Source organism: Pimephales promelas, chromosome 7 (assembly GCF_988280905.1).
Source record: "Pimephales promelas chromosome 7, fPimPro1.hap1.1, whole genome shotgun sequence".
NCBI classification, from domain to species: Eukaryota; Metazoa; Chordata; class Actinopteri; order Cypriniformes; family Leuciscidae; genus Pimephales; species Pimephales promelas.
Genome location: NC_142775.1, coordinates 33,341,785 through 33,367,140, shown reverse-complemented (window position 1 = coordinate 33,367,140; position 25,356 = coordinate 33,341,785). Strand labels below are relative to the sequence as shown.

The window sequence follows — 25,356 nt, the reverse complement described above, 5'->3', positions numbered from 1 at the left end:
AGACTAGTGTGACATGAGACCCTGCCAATCAATATAGATTACATCTGTAACTCAAGGGAATTACACTTGTGACATCGATAGTACGACTCAGCAAGAAGTGACAGCACAGGTTCGGTGTGTAACATTAAGAGCAGGTGACAAGGTCTACTAGTACAGTGTCAAGAGTGTCAAAATCAATTTGAACAGGAATTAACACCTTTTTCCCCTAAGGAACACATGTACTCTAAAAGAGATAGTTCTTTGTTTTAAAGAGATAGTTCTTGCAATTAGTTTTCTGTATTTAATAAATAAGTATTTATTATAGGCCTACTTTAAAGTGTGTAAACTTTATATATTTCTAAAACACAGATACTAGTAAAATCTATATATTGAATAATGTTTGTTATATAATGCTCTCTTTCCTTCCTGTGTCGAAGCAGCCCAAACAGAAGCAACAAGAGTTTACTTAGAATAAAATTCCAGCTATACAGTTTGTGTAACCATTATTATTAATAACCCCCTCAAAAAAAAAAAAAAATTAAGCATAATGCAGGACTTTTAATTATAAACAACCCCGAAATATACTAATATTCATATTTTGTTCATTCTAAAGAAAGACTGAAGTTTAATATTCACATTAGGCTGTATCGCAATTCTTGTTTTTCTAAACTCAAATATGAGACCTCTTAAAATGATAATTAAGATGTTTGTAATATAATTTGTTGATAATTTTTCAGCCAATTTCCCATTGATAGTTGACAAAGCAGCTAGTGGGCCACCACTTTAACATCCTTTAAACAGCAGAGGAGATGTCCTACCAGAAATGGGGAAGATCTCGCAGATGTAGACACGCAACAGTCGCAGGCAGCAGGTGCCAACAAACCGAAGGCGTTCCAAGTCCAGAAGAGTAGCTGTGAACTGGAAACCCTTCAGTCCCCTCAGTTCCTCCACCCCCAACACCAGCGTGGTCCAGCTCCAGTGCAGGATACTCAGCAGAGACTCAAAACAGTCCTAAAACAAGAACAAACTTGGAAATGAACCAAGGATCTGACCTTTTATTAACTTGGCTTGTTTGTTTGACTATTACAAGCGAATAGACCACCAGGAAAAAAGCCTTAATAGTAAAGGGATTTCCTGAAATAACAATATGCAATAAAAATACACTCAAGTATAAACCATTCCAAATTGGCTGCTGTTCATCTGTTCCTTGCCAATTTCTTATAAGACAGAAGCATATTTTATGAAAACAGAAGCTAGTAATGCTAACATTTCCTTTTCAGGAAATTGCAGGTCAAACTTTTGAAGCAGAGCATGAGTATATTTATGGGTCAATGCCAACTGGAATGCTGGAAAAGAGATGTCTTTTTGTAATCTAGTTTAAAAAGTGGCAAGTTATTTGGCAAGTAATTGTGTATTTATGTCCTTGCCATGACAAAAAAGGGCAAACAGTCTGACGATTTTTATTTTTACTCTCTGAATTTCTATGAAAATATTTCCAATTTTGCCTAAAAAGTGGCTTCCACAATTTTCAACTTCAATCAAGTATACAGATCCTGTACTCTGTATGTAAATATGAATTACATTTAATCTATTTTTGAGGATAACATTAGCTCTGGAGGAAAAAAACAAAACATTTATGCTTCACATTATTTGGCCCATGAGCAATTAGTATGTTTTTGCGCACACATACCACAGACACGGTCCTGGCGAAAGAACGCTTGAGGATGTGAACAGGCTCACTGGTCTGCTGCTTTCCTTTGGATGTGTTACCATCATTAGAGGGCAACCTGGAAAATCAGAGCAAAACAGGTGTGAGAATGAAATAATACACCTGATATATCAAATTAACAGGCACAGAACAAAAATTTCTCCGTTACCTGTACAGCAGCTGAGGTATTTGTCCAGCATTCACATCGGTACCGTTGTTTGATTTCTTTGAGCTCTTGAACTGAAACACCACACTGCAGGAGAAAGTTCATGATGATAAACCTTGTCTTCTAGTATAATAATGCTAAAAGAATCACAGTAATAAGTGTGTTCGTACCCATCATCAGTGGTGATGGTTGCCTGGCCGTGTGAACCGCAGTCACTGCTAGGTCCAGATACACGAGCCCACGCCACATACCACCAGCCCAACTGCAGCAGCACAGGCTCATCGAACATCATGGCGTACTTCTCCCTGCATATATATAAAACAAAACATCATAAATAACCAGTTTTTATAAGCCATTTTGCTCATTTTGTCTTGTAATCACCTGCTGTTTTTTAAATATTTCAGTCAATGTTTGAGAAACTAGCAGGATATAGTTCATCACATTAAAGGTACAGTAAGCAATTTCCGAGATACTAAAATATCACTTATTTTGAAAAGCGCTATATAAATATACTTGATTTATAAATAGCATTTACCTTAGGATATACATAACTGGCATATATCCTGCTCTCTAAATGCACCACTCAACTAGCATTCTTGAAATAATGAAGTGATATTGTTTTGAATATAGGCCTACCGAGCAGCACAGTCATAGGCCAGAACATCTGTCTCGGCCAGTAGGTCTCCATCAGTTTCGTGGTCTCCTCCATCTGGACCCAGCTCAAACAGCTGCAAACACAATCACAGCTTTCAATCACAAACCAAAAATCTGTAAACTCGTCAGAATGAAGTGGGCTGATGGTCAAAACTACAGAAACACTCAGAAAGCACCTGACCTTGATCTTTGCAGTGTACTCCCCTCTGCCTCCAAAAAGACCCAAACCCCCTAACAAGATGTCAGCGTCGGCACAGAAGCGGATGGCCTCCACTGAGTGGGCAGAGTAACCCCAGCCTCCTCCATGGCCTAAAAAAAACAATGTGCAAAAACTCAATCAATCAAATTTTTACCTTTCGTTTTAATTGAAAAATTAAAGTAAATCAATGAAATCACTTACTCAAGATTGACTACTGGCTGTTTTTCCACTCTAGCTGCTATATGTGAATTTAACAGCTATAAATATATAGATGATTTTGGATGAACTCACTCTCAAAGCGGTTGACCACACTGTAGTCCTCTTTAGAGTAGACCTTCATCACAGCCTGAGTCTCTTCCTCAGCACTGGCCACTCCCATCTTCAGCTCCTGCATCGCAGCCAGTGTGTCCAGACATCCTGCACAGAACCAAAAACAACAACTGACACACTACAACTACAAGAATCAAGTCACCTTTATTTATATAGCGCTTTTAACAATATAGATAGCATCAAAGCAGCTTCACAGTGAACTGAGACCGAGACTTTTATTAGGGCCCGAGCACTAACAGTGCGAGGACCCTATTGAAACTGTTAGGGTTATTTTTTTTTTTCTTTTTTCTGCAAAGTAAGTGCCATTTTCGGGGCCGCAACATGCTCAAAAACTCACCAAATTTGGCACGCATGTCAGGACTGGTGAAAAATTTCGTATTTTGTGGGTTTCGCAGATGGGCGGGGCAAAATGGCACGCTAGCGCCACCTAGAAAATTGGAAAAAATTAGCCCCTCGTCCACGTTCAACCTACATGCACGAAATTTGGTGGGGACGTGTATCATATCAAGACGCACAAAAAAGCCTCAAGAACCCATACCATAAACTCGACAGGAGGTCCGCCATTTTGAATTTGGCGGCCATTTTTGGACGATTTACAGACTCCGTACTTTAACGAACTCCTCCTAGGGATTTAGTCGGATCGACTTAAAATTTCTGCTGTGCCTTCTAAAGGCATTGACGATGTAAAGTTGTGCTATCTGCGCGTTTTCGTCGATGGGCGTGTCCGTGGCGTCGAAGATTCGCCATGAAACAGGAAGTTGTACTAACTTGGCTGTAAATGCCCAGATCTGCACGAAATTTTACACATTTGACAAGAGTCACGCCCTGAACAACTCTACATGCCGACATTCACCCACAAACATAGCGCCATCTGCTGGCAACAGGAAGTGACCTTTAACGAAGCAGCGTAGCTAATGCACAGCCGCACTGGCCGAGCTGCAGAATATGCAACTCGGCCGCCTCACACCCCGACGCGCTACAGGTGCGAGGGCCCGCCCATCGCTGCTTGCAGCTTTAATTTGTATTATAATTAATACAAGCCCCTCCGGAGGTCAAATTATAATGTTAATAAATGCTTTTTCTTTAAAAAATAATTCAGTCATAATTGCATTTATTCAGACCATTTTCCACCTCATCTATTACCCTCAGAATTAAGGGTTAGAGAGTTAAAGGTTAATTACACAGTATGCTAATTCGCTGTCACAGTCAGCAGTTTCCTGGAAAGTCTAATATAGTTTTTAAACTGCGTAATTTTTCAATGACAGATACCTCATAAAAAAAAAAAGATCAACAATATTTAAAACATTAAAAAAAGGAACTTAAGGCACTCATTTGTAACGCTTAAGAATCCGTCTGAAGGATCTGCAAAGCAGTAGATGCTACACACATCCAGAAACAGAAACATCCAAGGTTTGAGTGACTTGGCCGCATTTACCATTTTGTTGTTCTGTTCAGTGTTAAAATTATAGCTTCTATCCTACTTCTTCTAAACTACCTCACCGTGGAAATAAGCATAATTTGCATGTAGATGTAGTCACATGCTCAAATATATTCACCACTCTATAGTATGAACTGTAGAATGAGGTGTTTTTGCTGCTTTAATACGTTCTTTCTTTACTAGGAAAGAAGTTCTAAAAGTTACAGTGTGTTTTCATAATAAAATGGTTCCTTATTTTCAAACAAAGAAAATTGTATTTGTCGGACACAACGCAAAAAGACTGCCACACTTCCTTAGACAACGTCAGTCAAAGAGCTCAATGAGCAAGAAAGCGTTGAATGTTCTGTCATCAAGTGACTTCATTCCTGACAGGTTTTGAGATCCTGCTTGAGAAGTGAGTGCTGTGAACTGCACATCAAATAGAGTAAAGCTGAGGTAGAATGATGTTGTGGTACCCAGGATGTGCAGCGCTCCATGGGAACGGGTGGTGCTGGCGTGGGAGCCCGAAGGAAGAGCCAGTTCAGGACTCAGGATGCTGCAGAGGGCCTGGATGTCCGAAGCAGAAGGCACACGGGCATCTGCTATCACGGCGTTATAGCAGCACATCTCACGTGTGGCAGGTAGGAACCTGAAAGAACAGTGAGACGGCTTCGTTGAGAATATATAGCGGTTTAAATATTCCATAAAAATAGAATTTATCGCCAGTAGAACACCACTGAAACCCTGAGAAATTGTGTATAGTGTTTTAATGTGGCATTTTGACATTATTATTAAAGGGATAGTTCACTCTAAAATGAAAATTAAGTTGTAATTTACCCACCCTGGTGTTGTTCTAATGCTGTAATATGCCCTTTTTTCTTTTATGGACCACAAAAGGAGAGTTTTTTGTTGCATGGGATCATTCTATGATACTTTTGCGCCTCTTTTAAAAAAGCTTAATGCTGGTCGCAATTCACTGCCATTATACAGACATCATTTACTTTTTAATTCTCCTTTTGTGGTCCAAAAACGAAAAGAACAACAACAGGGTGAATCAACAATAATTTACTGATTTTAGGGTGTCAGCTGACTCCAGACAGCTATGAACCTCACCTCCAGATGACATCATAGACGGGGTCCAAACAGAGGCCGAAACCCTGGAGATCCTCCTGCTCCGAGTCATTGAAGGTGCGGCAGCTCCCGTCCAGTTTATTGATAAGTAGGCATCTGAAGGGAGGAGGCTCAGATACAGATGTTGGAACTAAACCTAGAGAGACCAGAATGAGAGTCAACAAAGACTTTAACAGTAGACGACGCATACGCCCTTTAAACCACACAAGTGAATCAAGCAAGAGAACATACCGATGATGTGTTTGCTAGCAAAAATCTCGGAGGTGGCCAGGACGTGGGAGTTGATTAGCGCCTCGTCGATTCTAAGGAAGGTTTGATCACCGCTGGCCCCAATCCAAGTTGCCTTTCGGCCGTACTTGGCACCAATGTTGGGCATTGGCGAGGGCTTAGCGTTCCAGTAGGGCATGTCTAGGATGGGTCGCCCTAACTGTCCTTTCTGTTGACACAACACAAGATATAGCTTCAGGTTCTCAACCAACATAAAACCAGGCCAATTTAAAAAGACTTAATTACTGAAACGGCTAACTTACTGAGAAACTCCCGAAGGTGAAGACCTGTCCATCCATGAGAAGCACTGCAGTGTGGTTACTGCCTGCTGTCACCTGAGTACTGGGGCCAGGCAGAGCTTGCACCAAAGTGGGAGATCCTCTGTGTGTGTGGGTAAAATCAAAGGAGCCATGAGTTGATATTTAAAATCATTTAAAAATAATAATAATAATAATAAAATATAAAATACAAACAAGTAAATAAATACAAAATTAAAAAAAATAAGTAAATACATAAATTAAAAAATTAAATAAATATTAAAAATAGAGTTAACAAATAATAATACAAATATATATTATTTTTATTAATTTTATTTATATTTATATTTTATTTATTTGGAGCATAATTATAATGGCTTATTATTTTATTTAGTTTTATTTATTTATTTATTTATTAAAATTGCAACTTGACAACTGCATTCCCTCAAAAACCTCATTACCTAGAATTAACATCTCCATGTCCAAGTTGTCCATGTTGTCCATAACCGAAGGTGTAAACATCTCCATTCTCCATTAATACCACTGCAAAAAAAATATATTAAAAAAACAGGATTACCATTACAAATGGATATAGAACTTCAATTCATACTTACCATATCATAAAATAGGAGCATATTGATCCAAAATATAATAAAGGGAACATGAACAATAGCTTCCTTTGACATTATCAAGGTCAGAAGAGATGTTCACTCACCGGAGTGGTGGAAACCGCAGCTGACCTGCACGGCTCGCAGCTCACAGTCGAAGCGTACGGACCCAGGAGGATATGTAGTGATCTTACTGGCATCTTTGTCCCCACGTTCACTGCTGCCATCTGTAACACAGAACACACCGTGAGGTGAAGGGCAGACAAGGACAGCAAGAGACGAGATGGATGTCTTAAGGCAGCAGGTGATTCTGGGGACTGTTAACGACCTGGGAAGAGAAATGATCTGGTGCCTCAGAAGAAAGAAGAACAACAGAGAAGAAGTGAAGTATTGGCATGCGTGGACACTGATGGAACAGAATACAGGGCGAGGAGATAAACTGAGCGGGAAGTTGTGATTGTACACACATCTTTAAAAACTCTCTCTCTGGGGTTAATAAAATAGATCTCCCATTGATTTGTGGCACAAACCCAAAGGAGGAACAAGAAAAGTGGGCTCCTTTTACTCTTGACTGATTGAGATGGTGTGGATCAGCTGCTTTCGTATCGATTCCGTGCACAGCAGAGGACTACGCTTAATTTGAATACAAAACGGTGTTAAAAACAGAGTGGAAATGTCCTGAAATTAATGAAAAGAATAGAACATGGGATATCATCCATTACCAATGATAATATTCCCCTTTTGAAGTAGTTCTAGAATTTTATTTAGGTTCAGGTTTAATTTCAAAAGATGCACTGGTTCTTTATGTGTCGGAATATTTTTAGAGAAATATTTGGAACATGGAACACATATGGATTTGTTTGATCATACAGTTATATATTTTTTTGTCATTTTTGGAGCCTGGCAGTTGTGGTCACTATGGACTAGGGGTGTCGCAATACCAGTATTAATGATAACCATGACATTTAAAAATTGAAATACCGATTTCATGTTAATACTACACATAACATGGTAAATAATCCATTGCCAGTAACTGTTTGACATGCCAACTTTATAGGTGGCAGAATTGCAGCCTAACACTAGTTTCCACCCATAAATCAGAAAAAAAGATGAAATCGGCAACTACTGCCGCAATAAATCATGTTGGAGGAGATAACAGATGAAAGTGAGACACTCTGTCCCTCTATCAGCCAACAATATACTGCTTTTGTATGGAAAAGAGAGGCATAAAAAGAGATGCAATTCTAGAAAAATCCCTTTTTATGACAGATAAATTGAGAAAATATAAATGTTAACTAATACAATAACAGCAAATGGGTTTGGAATGACATGAATGTGGGTAAATAATAACTGATTTTTTTGGTGAACTATTACTTTAATAATAAAATAGGTCTGATATTGACCTAGATATTGGATTGGGCAAATTTAGAAGGGCAATTAGCAGGACTATTATTTCAATGTTTCTTAAAGTAACTACAAAGCATTGAGTTCTATTTATATTGGCCATGCACTAGGATTTATTTTAAGCCCTCGTGAAAAATATGACAACTTAAAAGCCAGTTTGCAAGGGAAAAAAAAAAAAAAAGTGCTATTTTAAGTGAGGATTTCGCCTCTGTTTTCCCAATAATAATTACCATAACATGACAATTCTCTAGTCCAGAGGTCGGCAAGTCAGGTTGGCACCGGGCCAAAAAAAAAATTCACACTAGATGGCGGGCCAGAACATAGTCAAGGGATAATTTAAGAAATTAATTGATGAAAAATGCAACTAGAATTGCCTGTGACAGACTGCGTCTTTTGTAACTGGTAGTGAGCTGTTACTCTGTGTTAACTCCTGTAGTAGGACAGTCATTAACAAAAAGCCACATTTGTGTGGGGGTGTCCGGGTCTTATGCTGGACATTAATAAAGCAGTAGGAATGTCGTTACGATTTTCGAATATTCAATTTGTTGATTTAATTACAGAATATCGAATAGGTCGAGCGATTATGGTCTACAAAACAACACTTAATGAAGTGGTCAAAATCATGTCTGACCCACATGTCTACCGATATATTGCAGCATCTTGCAACACATCCCGCCTTACCAAAACACACATGTGGCAGATGCAAAATGGCTAAAAATAACTTAAAAAATAAAAGAGCCCATTTGGTTTAAATCGTAAACTTTAGCAATGATATTTTTCATCTGATTGTTCAATGCACACAGCATACAACATATGGGCAATTGACTCTTAGGAAGAGAAAAGAGGTAGTAAAGTTAGGTCTTTATTCTTTCACCAGAGAGGGAGAGGAATAGATGCAGGCAGAGAGAGATGTTATTGGGACCAAAGAAAGCAGTGAAGTACAGTTTGTTGAAAGAAGGAAAAACGGCATTATGGGGCTCCAGGTGGAGTCTGTAGTGAAGACCGCAGTACCTTTGAGTCTCTCCCGCATTAGCTTAAAGGCCTGAAGGGGTCTTATTCTTGCTAGCACCTGCTCACGCTGGTTCATAAAAAGGGGACCAGGGAAAACAAGGGGGCCTATGGGGGGAGAAAGAAACTTTCACATGCATGGGGAAAAGCATCTCACAAATGGAAAATAAAACATGGTACATAACACATGGTACATTATGAAAACACAAGCAAGAAGGGAATTCCGACAAGCAACCCACTCCCAGACCCAGAGAAGAGAAGCAAATGTAAAGTAGAAGGCTGAGAGTTCGGGCGATCAGACCCCTTTTGGAGTATTATGCAGTAGGTAATAATACTCCATCCATGAACCCAGAGGAATTTTATACGAAAAATGTATGAAGTGCTCATAATCAAGGTTGTATATGACAGAGTGAACAGGAGAATGGATTATGATTAGATGTTTTGATGGGGATGGATTAGTAACATTTGCAGTGACCTGTCATTCAATTAGGTCCAAAAAATTTGTTTAGATGTTAAAAAAAGAATTATACTATTAGGGCTGGATGGCATACATAAAAACCTTAAATAAAAAAATGTAGTTTTTTAAAAATCTGCATTATTATGCAGCGACACGTCATAATTGAGAGGTGTGTGTGTGCGCGTCAAACACGAGCGGCATGTCTGGGTTTATTCTGGTCATGTAGACGTCATACCTCGACCTTCCTCTATCCGGTGCCGGCGATTGATGCGCTGTCTCTTCTCCTCCTGTCGAATCTGGATGTGCTCCTCTATATTGACGCCTGGGGGAGGAGGGACAGGCACAGCTAAAATAACAGAGGTCCAGCACAGGCGGGGCCAAAAGGAGGAGACAAACGAGAAACAACACAGGCAGGTGAATGATGAGAATGAGACGCAATGCAAGACAGTGAGAGACAAGAGCAGCGAGGTGATCCCAACAAAACACACACACACACACAGTGCTGCTTCACTAGGCAAATATACAGAGACAACATTGCCAAAGCAGCCAGTGACCAATGATCTCCATTAGGACTGGACAGTATGATAGCTGACATTTTAGAAATTAGTGATCGACCAATATAGTTTTTATGAACGCTGCAATACATTTATTTCTTTATTTATTGCAATGCATATTATAATTATCATTTTATTTTTTCATTATTTTTGGCAGCTAAAATTACAACTTGACCCCAAAAAAAATACATATATATTAATTAATTTTTTGCCACTTGGTTATTAAAGTCACCATGAAATCAAAATGGACAATTCTTATTTTGTATGGCATTTTGCATATATTATAAATTATTTAACTTTAATTATTCTATGATGACGTGTTTACTAATACGAGGGCGGGACAACCTGTCACTCACATGACATCACAGCAATAGTGCCGCACTAAAATTTTTTCCTTGTTTGAGAAACCATTTCACTCGAATTTATACCACAATAGGCAAGAAAAGACCATTACAACTTGCGTTTCATGGTGACTTAATATTTTAAAGATGTTGTTTAATTTTTAATTGTTGTATTTTCATTCTGCCCTTCCCTAATCGGAACACTTCATTGCATGCAGACAGTATGGTTCAACATTTGACATGAAAATGGCTCACAGACAGGAAAGAGATATGATTTGATGGCTATGGAGCTGTAACGAATGTGATTGGATGACACCTCAGTACCTAAGAGCAGGTCCAGCGGTATCATTTCTTTCACAGCATCAAAGATTCCTCTCTGCCTGGCCTCCTGACCATCCAGCTCTCTGGCACAAGCCTTACAGCAGCCACATGACGAACAGCCAGACTCACCAGAGCCGCAGCCACAAATCCTGCAGAGGAGAGATACACATAAAAGGATAAGGACTGCAGCAGTGCTATAGATATTGATGAGAGTAAATATCACACTTAAAAAGTAACAAATAGCCACTACTCTCATTACAATACAGCTTTCTTTTTTTCTACTTTTATAATTAAAAAAAAGAATTTCAGTAGAATTTAATCATGATACTTTCAATTAAAGTGAATTAAAAATAAATCATTCAACTTTTGTACATTTATTTTTTCAACAAAAGTAGGAAAAAAGACCAGGCCCAAGTGTTCTAAACCAGGGGTTCTCAAACATTTTGGTGCCAGGGACCCCTTTCAGGGGAAAAAAATTTCCAAGGACCCCCCTCATATTTATAACCGTTATTAAGCACAAAGTTAATGTCTGAGTGGCTAATGAAATATTCTTGCACAAAATTAATGGTCTCCACCTAGGGTACTATGCAGGAATTTCTAAATAGCCTACTGAGGTCCCAAAAGTGATCTTGCTAGGAATCACTTAGGATCCCTCACTTAGGAATATTTGATGTTCTTGATCTACACGTGCATTTTAAGGTGTTTTAAGGCCCCACAATTGGATAACTATAGATTTAGAAGCATGTCAGTGAGCAGTGGCATAAATTTTTTTTTGTCAAGATGTCACGAAACACAATCACATATTCCAAACAGGAATGGCCTTAAAAGAGAAATGTTTCAATGATTAGGCCTATTCTGCACACAAATAAAGCCTATAAATACAATGATAATGGCATTATGTTTAATAGGTGCGTGCGTTGTTAATTTGAGCTACTGTAATTAGCTAAAAAAAAAACATACAGTATATGTTAAATATATGAATCCATAATGTTAATCTCATGGGCACAGTATGTTTCTCTTGACCTGCGTTTTCCTTGTTAAACTTGAGCTTGATTAATACTTTGCAAACTGATTGTTTCGGTCGTTTTTTAAAACTTTTATCTAAAACAGCTGTTTAGTTTATGTTAATTTAGGCCTACTTTATCTCGTACTTTATGACCGTTGACTGAAACGTCGTGCGGGGAACTTTGAGTTCACTCCGACTCAAACATTTTGACATTGAGATGTCGTTGTTAGTCTGCTGAAGCACCTCAGATGAGAAGGTCAGTTATCATCGCGATGTGCATCCTTGCAACCTCAATTGTGGGTACGGCCCTGTCACTATGCACTTTTATTTTGATAATGATCAGACTTCTAATTTCAAATCTACAGTAGCAGTGCTAGAACTGACTATTGTGCACGCACGCGAGACGCCGGCGCGCGATTACGTGGGAATTTTTCCTCAGCAGTGGAAACAGGAATACTCTTATTTATGGTCATAGATAAGACAAGAGTGCATCATTCGAAACGGTAAAGTGTCAATTTTTTGTATTTGTGTATAGGCTACATTATAAATGACTACAAAATGTCTTGCCTTTTAAAAATACAGAAAACAACCGGATGCGGGTTCATGCCGTCTCTCTGTCTTCTTCTGGCGCACGTCGCGCAAAATCAATAGCGAATAGTCTACTTGACGCAAAGACATAGATTATCTATAGAAAACTTAAGTGTTTAATTTGTATTGTTTGATGTTAAATGCATTATAAGTAACTTAGGAATAAACAGCATGTTTTCATATGATAAAGAAAACATGACTCATAGCACGGAAAAAAACGTTAGGTTGTTATAAATTATTTCGCGGACCCCCTGGCATTAGTTCACGGACCACCAGGGGTCCGCGGACCCCACTTTGAGAACCACTGTTCTAAACATATACAATGAAAGATTTAAGAAAATAATTTGTAAGAAATTTAAAAGCTAAAAGTTGACTTTTTTTCTAAAAATGAAATTTCAATACTGCAAAAACAAATAAAGAAATTTTTTAGTAGTTATTTTACAATGGAAAAAAAAAAATACTGTATGGCAATACAGTTCTTGTTCTGAAATAATAGCTGGATTACGGTGATTTGTGCGTGTTGTTTGGTTTCTCTCACCCTCCTGGCACTCTGTCAGGTCGGCCACTGCTCACACAGCTAGCGCCGTACCCAGTGCAGTCTCCGCACACTGTGCACACCATACACTGGTCCAGCTTCCACTTGTGCATGCCTGGCTGACACATCATAGATTTCTCCTCCTTCTCGTCAAGCTCGTCCTCCAAGTCCTCGTCCATGGCGGTGGCCATGTTCTCAACACCAAACGCTACGACAGGAACACATTAAACACATGCTTTCAAACGCAGCTGACTACACAACCCGACATTGTGAATCTGAATCTCAGTTGGCTCTGTTAGTTATGGTCAGACATAAATATTTCTGAATACATCATCTTGTACATGAATGTGAACACCATTTTTTCGGCAATAGAATTTATTTAAATGACAGTTACAGTACATCACAAGACGGCTTGTCACTCGTTGGCCCACTAATATAAATCATGTTTTGCTTCAAACCATATATTTTACACAGTTGTAACAATATAATAACATTACGTGTGAATTTATTTCTAAAATAAGTCATGAAAATTCAATTTCATACCAACAGATTTCCTTTCAAATAAATTTGGAGTAATGGTAGACTAATACCGTTATGTAAACAAAATATGTAATTTTGGTGATCAAAGATTAGTTTTAAGGGATAAAACACTGTCACAACAATATAATAACTTTGTGTGTTTTCTTTAATAATTCATGCACATAACAATTCTATATGAATACACTAAAAAAAAAATTGATATAACCTTGATATAACGCCATTGACGATATATCGGATGATCACTAATTTGGAGCATCAAGTATTTTTCTTCTAATAAATATTAGATGTGTAGTTTATCTATGTGGATTAGGATTTTGAACTAATGAGATTTTACTGTGGGTGAAGCTACTCAGCACAACACATCAGAAATAAATACAAGTAGCTGAACATACCGTCAAAATAAAAATAAAAAAATCCATTTCATTTTCTTGAGAAGAAACTCCACAAAAGATATAGAAAATGTTGCATTGTACCCATCATTCTATTCGGTAGAACTTTCCCAGGACGGTCAAGAATTACTTAATTTTATATATTCAGGGCTTTTGCTTGTATATAAATGTACAGTTTCATGTTTGGTTTTGATTAAACGGTTCTCACCTTTCCCTGCCTGGCTCATGGCTCCAGTATCTCGACCACACTGGCCCTTGTTGTTCACTCCAAATGTCCACACCTCCCCGCTCTTGGTCAGGACACAAGTGTGCGCTTTTCCCATGGCTACCTGAGTTACAAACTGTCCCTTCAGATCTGACACCTGACCTGCAAGTCAAAAATAAAACATGGAAAAAAATAATCATGCATGCTAATATCTTTGATTATTAAAGTTTAATTAAAACATTAAAATAGAATCCAGAATAATTCAAACGGAAAACACGAAATGTGGGAAGAATAAAACCGAATTTGAGAAAGAAAAAAAAACAGATTGTATGGGCCCTAAAAAAAATTTTTTTGTTGTTAAACTTTTAATAAATTGTCAAATTGTACAAGTTTTGTGAACCCAGAAATATTAATTCAGGGAAAAAATAAAACTGATTTCATAGAGCCAAATGGGCAACACATATTTAATATGCAGCAATGCAGCAATCATGGATGACAGTATTTGCATATATATATATATATAAATTGCAAAACTAAGTATCCTGTATGTAGGCCATCAACTGCTAGAATATTTGCTATATCAGCAAAGATAAACTGGCAGAAATCCAATGATTAAAGTAAAAAAAAAGAAACTGTTTATGTACATAATCTGAACATCCAAATATGGAGTTTTCTAAATAGATCCCCCATTTATGGATGTGGATCATGTACTGCCTCTAAATAATCTCTCCCACAGAGGACAGATATATGGTTTTACAGACAGCAATATGATAGGCCATCATTTCTTCCCTGCCATCTTTAACAGGTACTTACAGGTACTGTCGCTGTAAATGGCATCCTTGCCAAACATGAAAAGCTCTCCATCTTTAGTGACAATACTGCTACTGCCATTGTTGCAGGCTGTGTAGATGGCCGTCTTGGTCTCGAGTTTGATCATCTTCTTGGGTTTGTAGGGCTTTGGTTGTCTCCTGCTCTTTGCTAAAGACAGACACCATTATAAGAGGTTGACCATTAATCATTGTGTCATATCAAGTATGTACATGATAATAATTCGGTTCATACTTGACTCTCCGTCCTCCCCTTTGCTGGCGGAGCCCGTGAAGAAGACGCTCCCATCCTCTGCCACCAGCAGGGCGTGAGAGCCATCATGGCCCACTGAAAACTGCACAAACTTGGGCGACTTGGTGACCGGCAGCTCCACCCACTTCCCAGCCGACGGGCCGCCCTGCTTGATGCCGAGGCTCTGATACTTCCCAGTATAGTAGATCTGCATTAGTGGAGAGGAAAACAATCACGTTTACATCTCCCTTGTGTGTTACCAAGCCTGTGTGCAATGGCACAAACCAATACCTCTTTCAGATTACAAGAATGAACCGCTGAAATGGCACTCAAGAACACTAGTTAAGGCATTCAAGTACAGTCAAGTGACAGGACAACTATTTCGCACCAGACAATAACTGTGCCTGATTGGCCTATTAAAGGGATACTTCACACAACTATGCAATAGCTGTCGTTGTTTACTCACCCTCATGTCGTTCTAAACCTGTAATTGTAAATGTTAGGCAGGTTTAAAGCAACACAATATATTTCAAAATAAAATCAATATCACTATATGGCTTAGAGCTATTGTGAAAATATGCAGACTGTAATTAAAAGTAGGGTAGCCAATTTCAGAGAGGCTAGCAATAGCAAGCTAGCTCCAAAGAGCGTCTCCAAAAACACGCCTTCTCCAAAACACATAAACGTCCACAGCCAGAACAAAGTCTGCAAAACGCCGTGAGAAAAGGAGTCAAATTACCTCATGTCTCAAAGCACATAACATTACAATAACAATGAACAAACAACTTAAGAGAGCTCTGACTTTTACCACCTCACTGCTGCAGATTCAATTCAGTGTTTATAGTGTTGAGTGTCTGAGAATGTGAACAGCTCCGAGAAGAACGTCACAGGTTGTCATCTCTTAATTAATTGCAGTAATTATGACAAGTTGTGAATGCAGCATAAGCTTGTTGTCTTGGTTCAGATGGAAGTGTAAAAGGTGGCTGCTGTTTGTTTGCAACGCTCACTGAGTATGTGAAAATTATAACAACGGACTGAATGCAATGATTGGACGAACATTTTTTGGTCCTGACAATCGCCCACAGAATATATAATTTGAAGGGTATTATAGTATTGTAATAGTGTTGTAATTTTACAGTTGTACTAATTTTATTTAATTATTTTACATTTATTTAACCCTTTTTAACAGTAAATCAGTTATATCCTTATCCTTCTTATTTTGTTCGATATATTATTTATTAATAATAAAAATTACAATTATTTAAATTATTTTATACAGAATTTATCCCAAAAAACTGTGTGCCCTATGCAAACTCAAGTGAAGAGATTTTTATCTCATTTGAAGAGATCTATTTTTAAACTTTCAAGAGGTTTGTGTTAGTTCCTGAAAACCAATGTGTGAACCAAAAACAAAAAAAAACATTAAGCCCTTAATAGATGGTTCGTACTCAAAAGATAAAGTCTTTGAGTAAAAAATTATAATTTTCTTGATTTTAATTATTTTTTATTTTGCTCTCCCCAAAAATTACCCCTCTATTCCTGTATTTCTTCAGATCACAAAGGCTAAAGAAAAACTAAATATGTCAGTTTGCAGCCCTAGACAGGATATTCGCACTGCAATATCCTGTAGTTACCAGTTGTTCCCAAAAAAAAATAAAAAATAAAAAAACTAAGCAGCACCATACAATTCTTCTTAAAATGACTGTGAAGTTTCTGAAATTGCCCTTTTAGCTCACAAAAGTGCAATCGTGCAATTTGAATACGTGCCTCGCAAAAGCACACGACGCTTGGGATCATTCAACAAACCTGATGTTACATGTCTTGTATTTGAAGACAAATATGAAAAAGATTTGGTAGGTCAGATACACATACATATACCATTAGTATTTAAATATTAATTCTATGAAATACTAAAATTCTTATAATTAAAATAAAATCTTCATTTAAAATTATACATATACACACACACACACACATATATATATATATATATATATATATATTTATATATATTATACACAGTGTGTATTCTCAATTTAAAATGAAAAACCAATTAAAATATATTGATAAATACAGTACTTCTGGAATGGAAACAAAAGGACTACAAATCGATGATGACAGAAAACACACATCAGCATTTTGCAGTCCATTAATGTATGTGTGCAAAGAACTACACAACCTTCTCTTCTATTACCGGCCACAGCATTTATTAGGAAAGTTGCCCAGCCATGACTCATTCAGGCCTGTTTTTACTGCTATGCTCACTGGACTGGATAATCTCCAGATAAGTTTTAAAGAATGATAAACCTACAGCAGCACCCATATCTCATGAGGCCTGATACACACTCCAACACTTCAGAACACACCCAGTGTCCAAATTGAACTTTTTGCCACACCTGTGACCTGACAACGGCAGTTCAACTGAGATAATAAACCATTTACTGTCATTACTTAACAGAACAATTTTTTTTCCAAATCCTAATCAAGTTACCATTAAATTGTTTTATGCACTGGCCAAAACCAATTTGTACTTGCATTTAGTGCTTATTGTGTGTCAGTTTTGGAGCCTGTCCATTCCCCTTTATTTGTATAAATACTTGTAAATACACACAAGCTGTGCTCTCTTTGGCCTCTCAAACACTCCAGCCTCACAGAGTGTCAAAGAGCCTCGGCGTTCAACTGGAAGCGTAGAATAATCAAATTACTTCCAGTTATTTAAGCATGTGTGCGGCTCTACAGGCTGCCTTCTCTGCTGCTGCCGTCCCTTTCACACAAGAGACACCATTACTGCCATCAGCCCTGCCAGCCAGACCTAGTGTGAACTCTCACACACTGGAGAAACAAACAGGCACACACATACTCACTCGCACAACCTACACTTGTACATTTACGAGGATTACAAAATAAATGTACATGTTAAATGGTCAGATGAATGTGCAACTAGCTGAATTTAATAAGGACGATGCATCAGTGCCTTTTTATTACTACTCAACAGACCCAGTCATCTCCAATCGTACAAAATCATTTGAATTAGTTCTAGTAAGGATTTATACTAACACAAGCAAAGGCGGAGTGATATATGTGAAGATAAAAATTTGAAAATAATTTAAGAAAAAAAATTATATTGTGCATAAAGAAAATTTCTAAAAATTCTCATTACTGTAATGTGTTCAATGTAATTAATTTTTGTATATAATTATTTTAGGATTTACAAAGGAGATTCTCGTTAGATTCTCATAAAAAATTAGCCTGGGTTTCCCCATTCTGCCTTGCCGCAGTGCGATTTTATTCGCGCTGCTAGGCAGTCTGGAAAACCATGAACCAAATTTTCCCCTGAAATAGGGAACCAATCACAGAACGGGGAGGGAGCAAAGGCGCATTTGATAGACGAACAGATGTATAATTTCTTAAAACTAAAACATGTTCTTCGCGCTTACTGGGATTTACCCAATCCTGATCTGCTTTATCTCTACCTCTAATCCAATGCTGTAATTATGCATGACAGAAATACTTTCACCACCACATGAAGAAGAATCAAACATTTCTGAAACACAGATTCAGTTAAATATGAATGAAGAGACACTGAGGAATATAGGGAGGTATGTCTACCTTCCCAGATGCCGTTTTCATCAAAGCAAACTCTCTGCCAGCTCCAATCAACGCTGCTTCCTCATCAAACCCTGTGCCTGAGGACAGAAACACACACGCCACAAACGAGACAACACCAAGTCAGTTCATTTCAACACTTGCTTCCTCCTAAACACTGATTGCATGCATAGATGTGTGTGCACTGAAGCACTGGTCTTACTGATGATATGAAGGTCTTTCTCCAGGTCAAAGAGGGAGATGCCACAGGCATGAAGACACTTCCTGGCCAGTTTGAGCTGCAGTTCCTGCTGTAGGGCCGGGTCTGAGCTGGTGGCGTAGATCCGCACCACAAAGCCGTCCTAAATAAACCAAAACACACAAACATTAATTATCATAAAAACACTGCCTCTTTCTAGTGCGCCTACATCTGCACGACGTAACATCAAGCGAGCATAAACGCTTAAGCACAATTTTACAGTTATTAAACGCTTAAGCTGAGCTGCAAAAGGATACTCTTCATGTCGGATTTCATGGAAGGAGCTCAATTGCGTACAGAGAGGCCTTAAAAACAGCTAGGTCTGCTTATTTTTCAACCCTATTAGAAGAAAATAAACATAATCCTAGGTATCTATTTGAAACAGTGGCTAAACTAACGAAAGAGAAAGCTTCAAGCACCGAAGTGTCCAAGCAACACAGCAGTAATGACTATTTACTGATTGGTTGATAATATCAGGGACAAAATTATAATTATGCAACCGTCTACAACAGTATTGCATCAGGGAGTGTATTTTAGTGTCCCTGATGAAAAATTTTGTTAATTTGCTGCTATAGGAGAATTGCTCGTTAATTCATCTAAATCGACAACTTTTACTGTATGCAAGACCCTATTCTGACTAAGTTACTGAAAGAGATGCTTCCGGATGTCATAGATCCTCTTCTTAATATTATTCATTTGTCTTTGTCTCTATGATACGTACCAAAAACCTTTAAGCTGGCTATAATAAAACCGCTTGTCTTTATGAACTTTTTGAAGCCTCAATTTTTATGTAAAGGACTTTCGATGGAGGTAAAGAAATGCATGAAATTTCATTAAAAACATATTTATTTTGTGTTACGAAGATAAAAGAAAGACTTATGGGTTTGAAACAACAAGTGTGAGCAAATATCAAAATCTTTTTAAAGTAGCTGGTTTTCATTGTTGCAGTAATGTGGACTAGATGGCATATTTTTTTTTTAATTATTGTTTTTATATTCTATTAAATATTTGATAATCTGATTCGTTTCAATGCCCAAATAAATTATACATGCTTGAAGTCTAATGTAACTGCGTCTTAAAATTGAACAGTTAAAATAATTTTCTTGATGACTAGGCTTGTTCCAAAGCTCAATAAAATAGTCATTATCTCCTTTGACAACATTAGAGGCTTCAGTCTTAGATTTTAATTATGTTAGCATGCGCATGATGAGATGCAAGTAACAACCTTTCATATACTGGGCCAGTTACACGCATAAGTTCAGGGTGTGTACACTATGATGAGACTAGGCCATGTAGTCTGAGTTTGCATGAGTGAGCATGTGATAAAAAAAATAAATAGAAGATGACACACTGGAGTCTTTGATTTGCAGCTGTTAATGAGCATACAAGTGAGCTTTCAAAAACCGACGCTCCAGGCAATAATCGCACCGCTAAGAAATGCACGTCTTTTCCTCCCTCCAAGAAAAGCGCCACAGCAGTTCAAAACATTATCCCTCACGACTTCCCTCCTTAACCCCTGCACTCTTCATTCATGTATGCAAAAGGGATCTTCAAAGGCAGATATGCCCACGTCCAGTGCTGCAGCCCCTCCCCTGCCTACACAGCTATTATGCAAACACACACACACACACACACGCACACACAGCAGAGCTGAATTCCACTGAAACAAAGGAGATCAGGTGCTGCTGACAGCCACAATCACACCACTTGAGAAAAAGGCAATGATCATGTTTTTATGACGTGCAGGGGAACAGGGAAATCGGTTGTCGTCTGATGAAGACCGACCGCAGCGTGGAGAAAACGGGCTGTTCATTTCGGATCAAACATTTATTGGGGTTCTTGCATTATTTTCCATCTATAACAAGCTATTCGAACACATATTGGTTGGCTGTATCAGTTTGTCACTTAGCAGTTTGGCAAATCATTGACAAAACAACCAATAAAGCCTCCTACAAATAACGGTTTTCTAGTAAATATGATTGATTCCAGTGTTTTCCAATGGCAGTATACTCTAAGTACAGGAAAATAAAATAAAAGGGCACGTAAATAGTCATATATACACGTTTCAAAAGTTTGGGGTTGGTAGGATTTTTTAAAAGTCTCTTATGCTCATCAAGGCAGCATTTATTTGTTCAAAAATAATTAAAGAGTAAATATAGCATATTGTGAAATATTATTACAATACAAAGTAACTGTGTTCTATCGTAATATAGTTTAAAAAGTATGTTTATACCTGTAACGGCAAAGCTGAATTTTCAGCATCATTAAGTGTCACATGATCCATTAGAAATCATTTCATATGATTTAATGAAACATTCTTATTACTATCAATATCGAAAACAGTTTTGCTGATTAATAGTTTTGTGGAATGAACAATTCCTTTGATGAATGAAAAGTTCAAAGAAACATCATGTATTTGTAAGTAGAAACATGTTGTAACATTAAAAACGTCTTTACTTAAATGTCATCCTTGCTGAATCGAATACATTTTTCAAAAGCATATCTTACTGACCCCAAACTTTTAAATAGTAGTGTATTATACTAGGGGTGCAACGGTACAGATAGCCCACGGTACGGTCCGTACCTCGGTTTTTGGGCCACGGTCTCGGTTCGGTTTCGGTACATGTTTTGTGCAGAAAGAGACTGCTATTTCATCCCAAAAATATGTTTTATTTTTCTTATATGCATTAACAAAATGTCACAGTAGGAAGAACATCAATGTGTATGAAATAAATTAACACTCTAGTCTGTACTGAACAGAACTAAGTAATACAACAGAACTTCAACTACTACTTATAAAATACAAAATGTAAACAAACACACTTTAGAATATTCAAGTGGATCCCAATTCCAAACCTTGATAACTGGTATATAAAGTGATCAATGTGAAAGAAAAAGTGCACTTTTACCTTTAACAAACATAAATTAGCTTGTGGTTTGAATAAAAAGAGCCGAGCAAAATAATATAATAAAAAAAAACTTCATTCAGGATACAAAGTGCAATATTATTTACTCATCCACTATTGAGAGATTCTTGTGCAAAAAGATACTGCAGTCAAACGTTTGACTGGGTTTGCGTTACGCATCCACTAGATGTGCTGGGAATGTAGCGAGTGCGCGGAGCCGGAGGTGAGGCGTTTATTTAGTAAGCGTGAGCGCGCTGGGGCGGGCACAACGTACATTCGCAGCCTGACTCATATATTCAATGTGCGGCGGCTCGCTGCAGCAACGGCTCGCTGTTTTGAATGAGACGACCCGGTACTGTGAACGGGGAGCGTTTTTTTGAACATCTGTGACGCGCGAGCAGCGCCGTGTGACAAAGCGGGCATATGCTGGACACGAGCGCGAGTTCGCGGGCGAATTTAATAACGCGGAGCGTTGTTAACTAATTCCATATATAAGGCGATCCGGATTATAAGGCACACTGTCGTTTTTTGAGAAGATTAAAGGCTTTTAAGTGCACCTTATAGTGCGGAAAATACGGGAAAAGGATCAGCACGAACTCTATGGCAAAACCGAAGTCCCGCGGGACACGAGGGTAGATTGTCCCGTGCAGGGCTGACCGAACGGTCCGGGATTTTACCGTGTACCGTTGCATCCCTATATTATACTATGCTTTATTATTATTTTTACCTTTTTTAATCCATACATTTACTGATCAGTATAAAATAAAATATATAAAATCAATAAATATCTCTTGCCTCCATCTCTGCTACCTACGAAGACGGCTCACTAGGTTTTGGGACAGCAACATAATCGCCAATAAACAAAAACTTACATCTTTGCAGGCTGCAATCTGGTTGATAAATTCTCCATCAGTGAATATGATGTTCTGTCCATCTGCTTGTAGACCTGAGAAAGACAGAGCGAAATTTAAAGAGAAAATTTGAAAGTTTTACAGTTTCAAAATTCAGGAACATTCTGTTTTAGGGTAGTCACAAACAATCTTTAGAAGATATTTTTCTTTAAATAAATGACTTTGAATAATTAAGAAAGTCGACATGATGTATCTAAAGCCATATAGAAAGCTATTGGCAATTCAAGGGGGGGGGGGGGGGGTTATCCTGTTTTAATATAGGAAACCTTTCGACACAGGGAAGAAAAGTGTGCTTGTCAAGCCATTTATTTGCCCTGCTCTTAGCAATCAATACAATAGCACATAAGAGGGGTGTTTTTGTACCCGGCATTGTGATGGTGCCCTCCTGCTCCAGAGTCTCTGGGTTGATCTTAATGGCTGCCATGCTGTGACTGTTCATGTCTCGATAGAGCAAACAACCCTGTAAGGCAAACCACCACAAGAAACATGCTTTTGTAAGGCAGTTCAATGAATGACATTTTTGTTGTTCACAGAGGTTCAAGGTTGAATACGTCATAAGCACTTAATGCTTAATTTAGGAGATAAGATCAAGCTTTCAAACCTGTATCAAGTACTACACACTGATTACGTTGGCGTTATACAAGCAGACAGACAATCAGGAGAAGCGCTCATAAAACAAGGTCAATACCTGTGCAAATCCCAGCCATGACCTTTTCTCTTCACGGTTCCTGATCCGAGATGTGGAGTTGTACACATGGCCCTGAAATCGATAGCCTCTTATTAGCACCCGCACAAACACAATGATGAACAACTTGCTGCCTCAGTACAAAACCAGATCCACGACTTCACAAATCTCAAAACTGTCCGATTCTAAAGAAAAAAAAATTGTCAAATTTCTCTAATCTATATCAATAAAAAGTTAATCAACACTAACAACACATAATAACTAATTACTAGTGATACACCAAAACGAATTTTTCACCCAAATACCAAAAATTTCATTTAATGAAAACTATTATTAATTTAAATATTATGAATATTATTAATTTAATATTCAATTAATTAAATTAATTTACTTAATTAACACTCAAATAAATGACTGAATTCTTTTCAGAAAGAACAGAAAATATATATATATATATATATATATATATATTTTCAGTTGCCAAAATTTTGGTACATCACTATTAATTATTGAATTAATTACAAAACTACTTAAATGGTAATTTAGTCTGATAATTTGCTTGGCAAAATAACTTCTATTATTTCCATTGGGTGATCAGGTAAACATAAGATGTCCTCACCCGCACGGTGCCGCTGTACCCTGAGCCTACTTTGTAGAGACCGTCCTTGCAGAGCAGGTAGAGGAAGGAACCGTCTGTTTGAAGTAGACAGTGTTCATCTTCATCGATGTTCACCTCCTTCAGAACCCATTTGTTCATCAGCGCGGCCCGCTTAATGCCATTTCCGAACCATTCCTGGATCTGGATCTTTCCCACCAGCACAGCCTGCACACTCCTTTGTAGTGCGTTCAGGATTGTTGGAACCTTTTTGGTGCACAAATAGAATCGGGTCAGATCTTGAACATACAGTCGAGCATTCTTCACTTAATTTGGACAGAATGCTGTACTAAAATCCTCGTGATAGGATTTTCCACACCACTTTTGAGCTTAGATTTGAATTGATCAAGGAGAAACTGGACAGCACTCAATAATACAAAGACAATAAATAAACAACATAATCTTTATTTTATGATTTCCTCATTAGTACATGCAAAAACAAACACAGCATGACCAACAGTGTTGGGGAAACAACACTATATCCTACAAAAAAATACTTTGTTGATTTTTATGGAAAGTATGGTACGTATGTACGTTACTTTTGCGTTACTTTTTCTCACTTGGGCTGGGCTTGTTTGTTTATATTTTTGGTACCAGTTACTTGAGAGAAAGGTAATCTGACTATGTAACTCACGTTACCCCCAAACACTGGTAACCAGCAGTTCAGTTTGTTCTTTTTCATGAAAGAAATGAATGACAGTTGACAGGGAAAAGAAGAGAGGAAAGAGTGAATCACTCACTGCTTTTGAGTGACACATTTTTGTATGATTCTATATTTAATTAATACAGTGAAGAATTCTTAAATACTACTGTTAGAACTATACATTTACATGTCTTAGATAGGCTAGTTAGTTTTTGCTGTGGTAACAAAATTGAAACAAGAACAAGAATTGTGAAATTTTCCTGGTTGCATATCTAGAAATGTTGGGGTCTAATTAGAATGCAAGAATACATAGGTCCGAAAAACAATGAAAACATCACAACAATTACCAAAAATTTTGGCTGGGCAAGGACAAAATCTGAACCACTAGTCCAAGAGAGAAGACAAATCCTGGAATCGATCAAACTAATGTGTCCTTTGTTTGAATCAGTCTAATGACTCACTCACTGGCTGAATCAGACTGACATGACTCACTCACTGAAGTTTTGTTTCGAAATGAAAGATAACTGCCACTGTTATTGTTATAGGCTTGTGAGACTTAAAAGAGTGTAGTAGTTACTAACTGGTTGTT

The 25,356-nt window shown here is 37.8% G+C and overlaps 1 protein-coding gene across 17 annotated transcripts in view; it reads right to left on the bottom strand.

Moving 5' to 3' along the window:
* The window catches only part of mycbp2 (MYC binding protein 2), an 88,578-nt gene that overhangs the window by 45,702 nt on the left and 17,520 nt on the right, over positions 1-25,356 (bottom strand). For 12 of the 17 annotated variants that reach the window (XM_039683385.2, XM_039683388.2, XM_039683392.2 and 9 more), the window contains exons 6-31: positions 24,089-24,331; positions 23,473-23,544; positions 23,148-23,244; positions 22,746-22,819; positions 18,932-19,070; positions 18,733-18,809; positions 15,127-15,331; positions 14,878-15,042; positions 14,068-14,226; positions 12,934-13,138; positions 10,805-10,950; positions 9,821-9,931; positions 9,132-9,236; positions 6,824-6,943; positions 6,570-6,651; positions 6,115-6,232; positions 5,816-6,020; positions 5,567-5,720; positions 4,930-5,102; positions 2,998-3,123; positions 2,689-2,816; positions 2,490-2,581; positions 2,024-2,158; positions 1,857-1,940; positions 1,670-1,766; positions 798-990 (exon numbers count right to left, since the gene is read on the bottom strand). In XM_039683385.2, coding sequence (XP_039539319.2) covers positions 798-990; positions 1,670-1,766; positions 1,857-1,940; positions 2,024-2,158; positions 2,490-2,581; positions 2,689-2,816; positions 2,998-3,123; positions 4,930-5,102; positions 5,567-5,720; positions 5,816-6,020; positions 6,115-6,232; positions 6,570-6,651; positions 6,824-6,943; positions 9,132-9,236; positions 9,821-9,931; positions 10,805-10,950; positions 12,934-13,138; positions 14,068-14,226; positions 14,878-15,042; positions 15,127-15,331; positions 18,733-18,809; positions 18,932-19,070; positions 22,746-22,819; positions 23,148-23,244; positions 23,473-23,544; positions 24,089-24,331 — 3,505 coding nt within the window. The remainder of the gene's footprint in view (positions 1-797; positions 991-1,669; positions 1,767-1,856; positions 1,941-2,023; positions 2,159-2,489; positions 2,582-2,688; positions 2,817-2,997; positions 3,124-4,929; positions 5,103-5,566; positions 5,721-5,815; positions 6,021-6,114; positions 6,233-6,569; positions 6,652-6,823; positions 6,944-9,131; positions 9,237-9,820; positions 9,932-10,804; positions 10,951-12,933; positions 13,139-14,067; positions 14,227-14,877; positions 15,043-15,126; positions 15,332-18,732; positions 18,810-18,931; positions 19,071-22,745; positions 22,820-23,147; positions 23,245-23,472; positions 23,545-24,088; positions 24,332-25,356) is intronic. The other 5 variants (XM_039683386.2, XM_089133360.1, XM_039683398.2 and 2 more) reach the window with 3 other exon arrangements.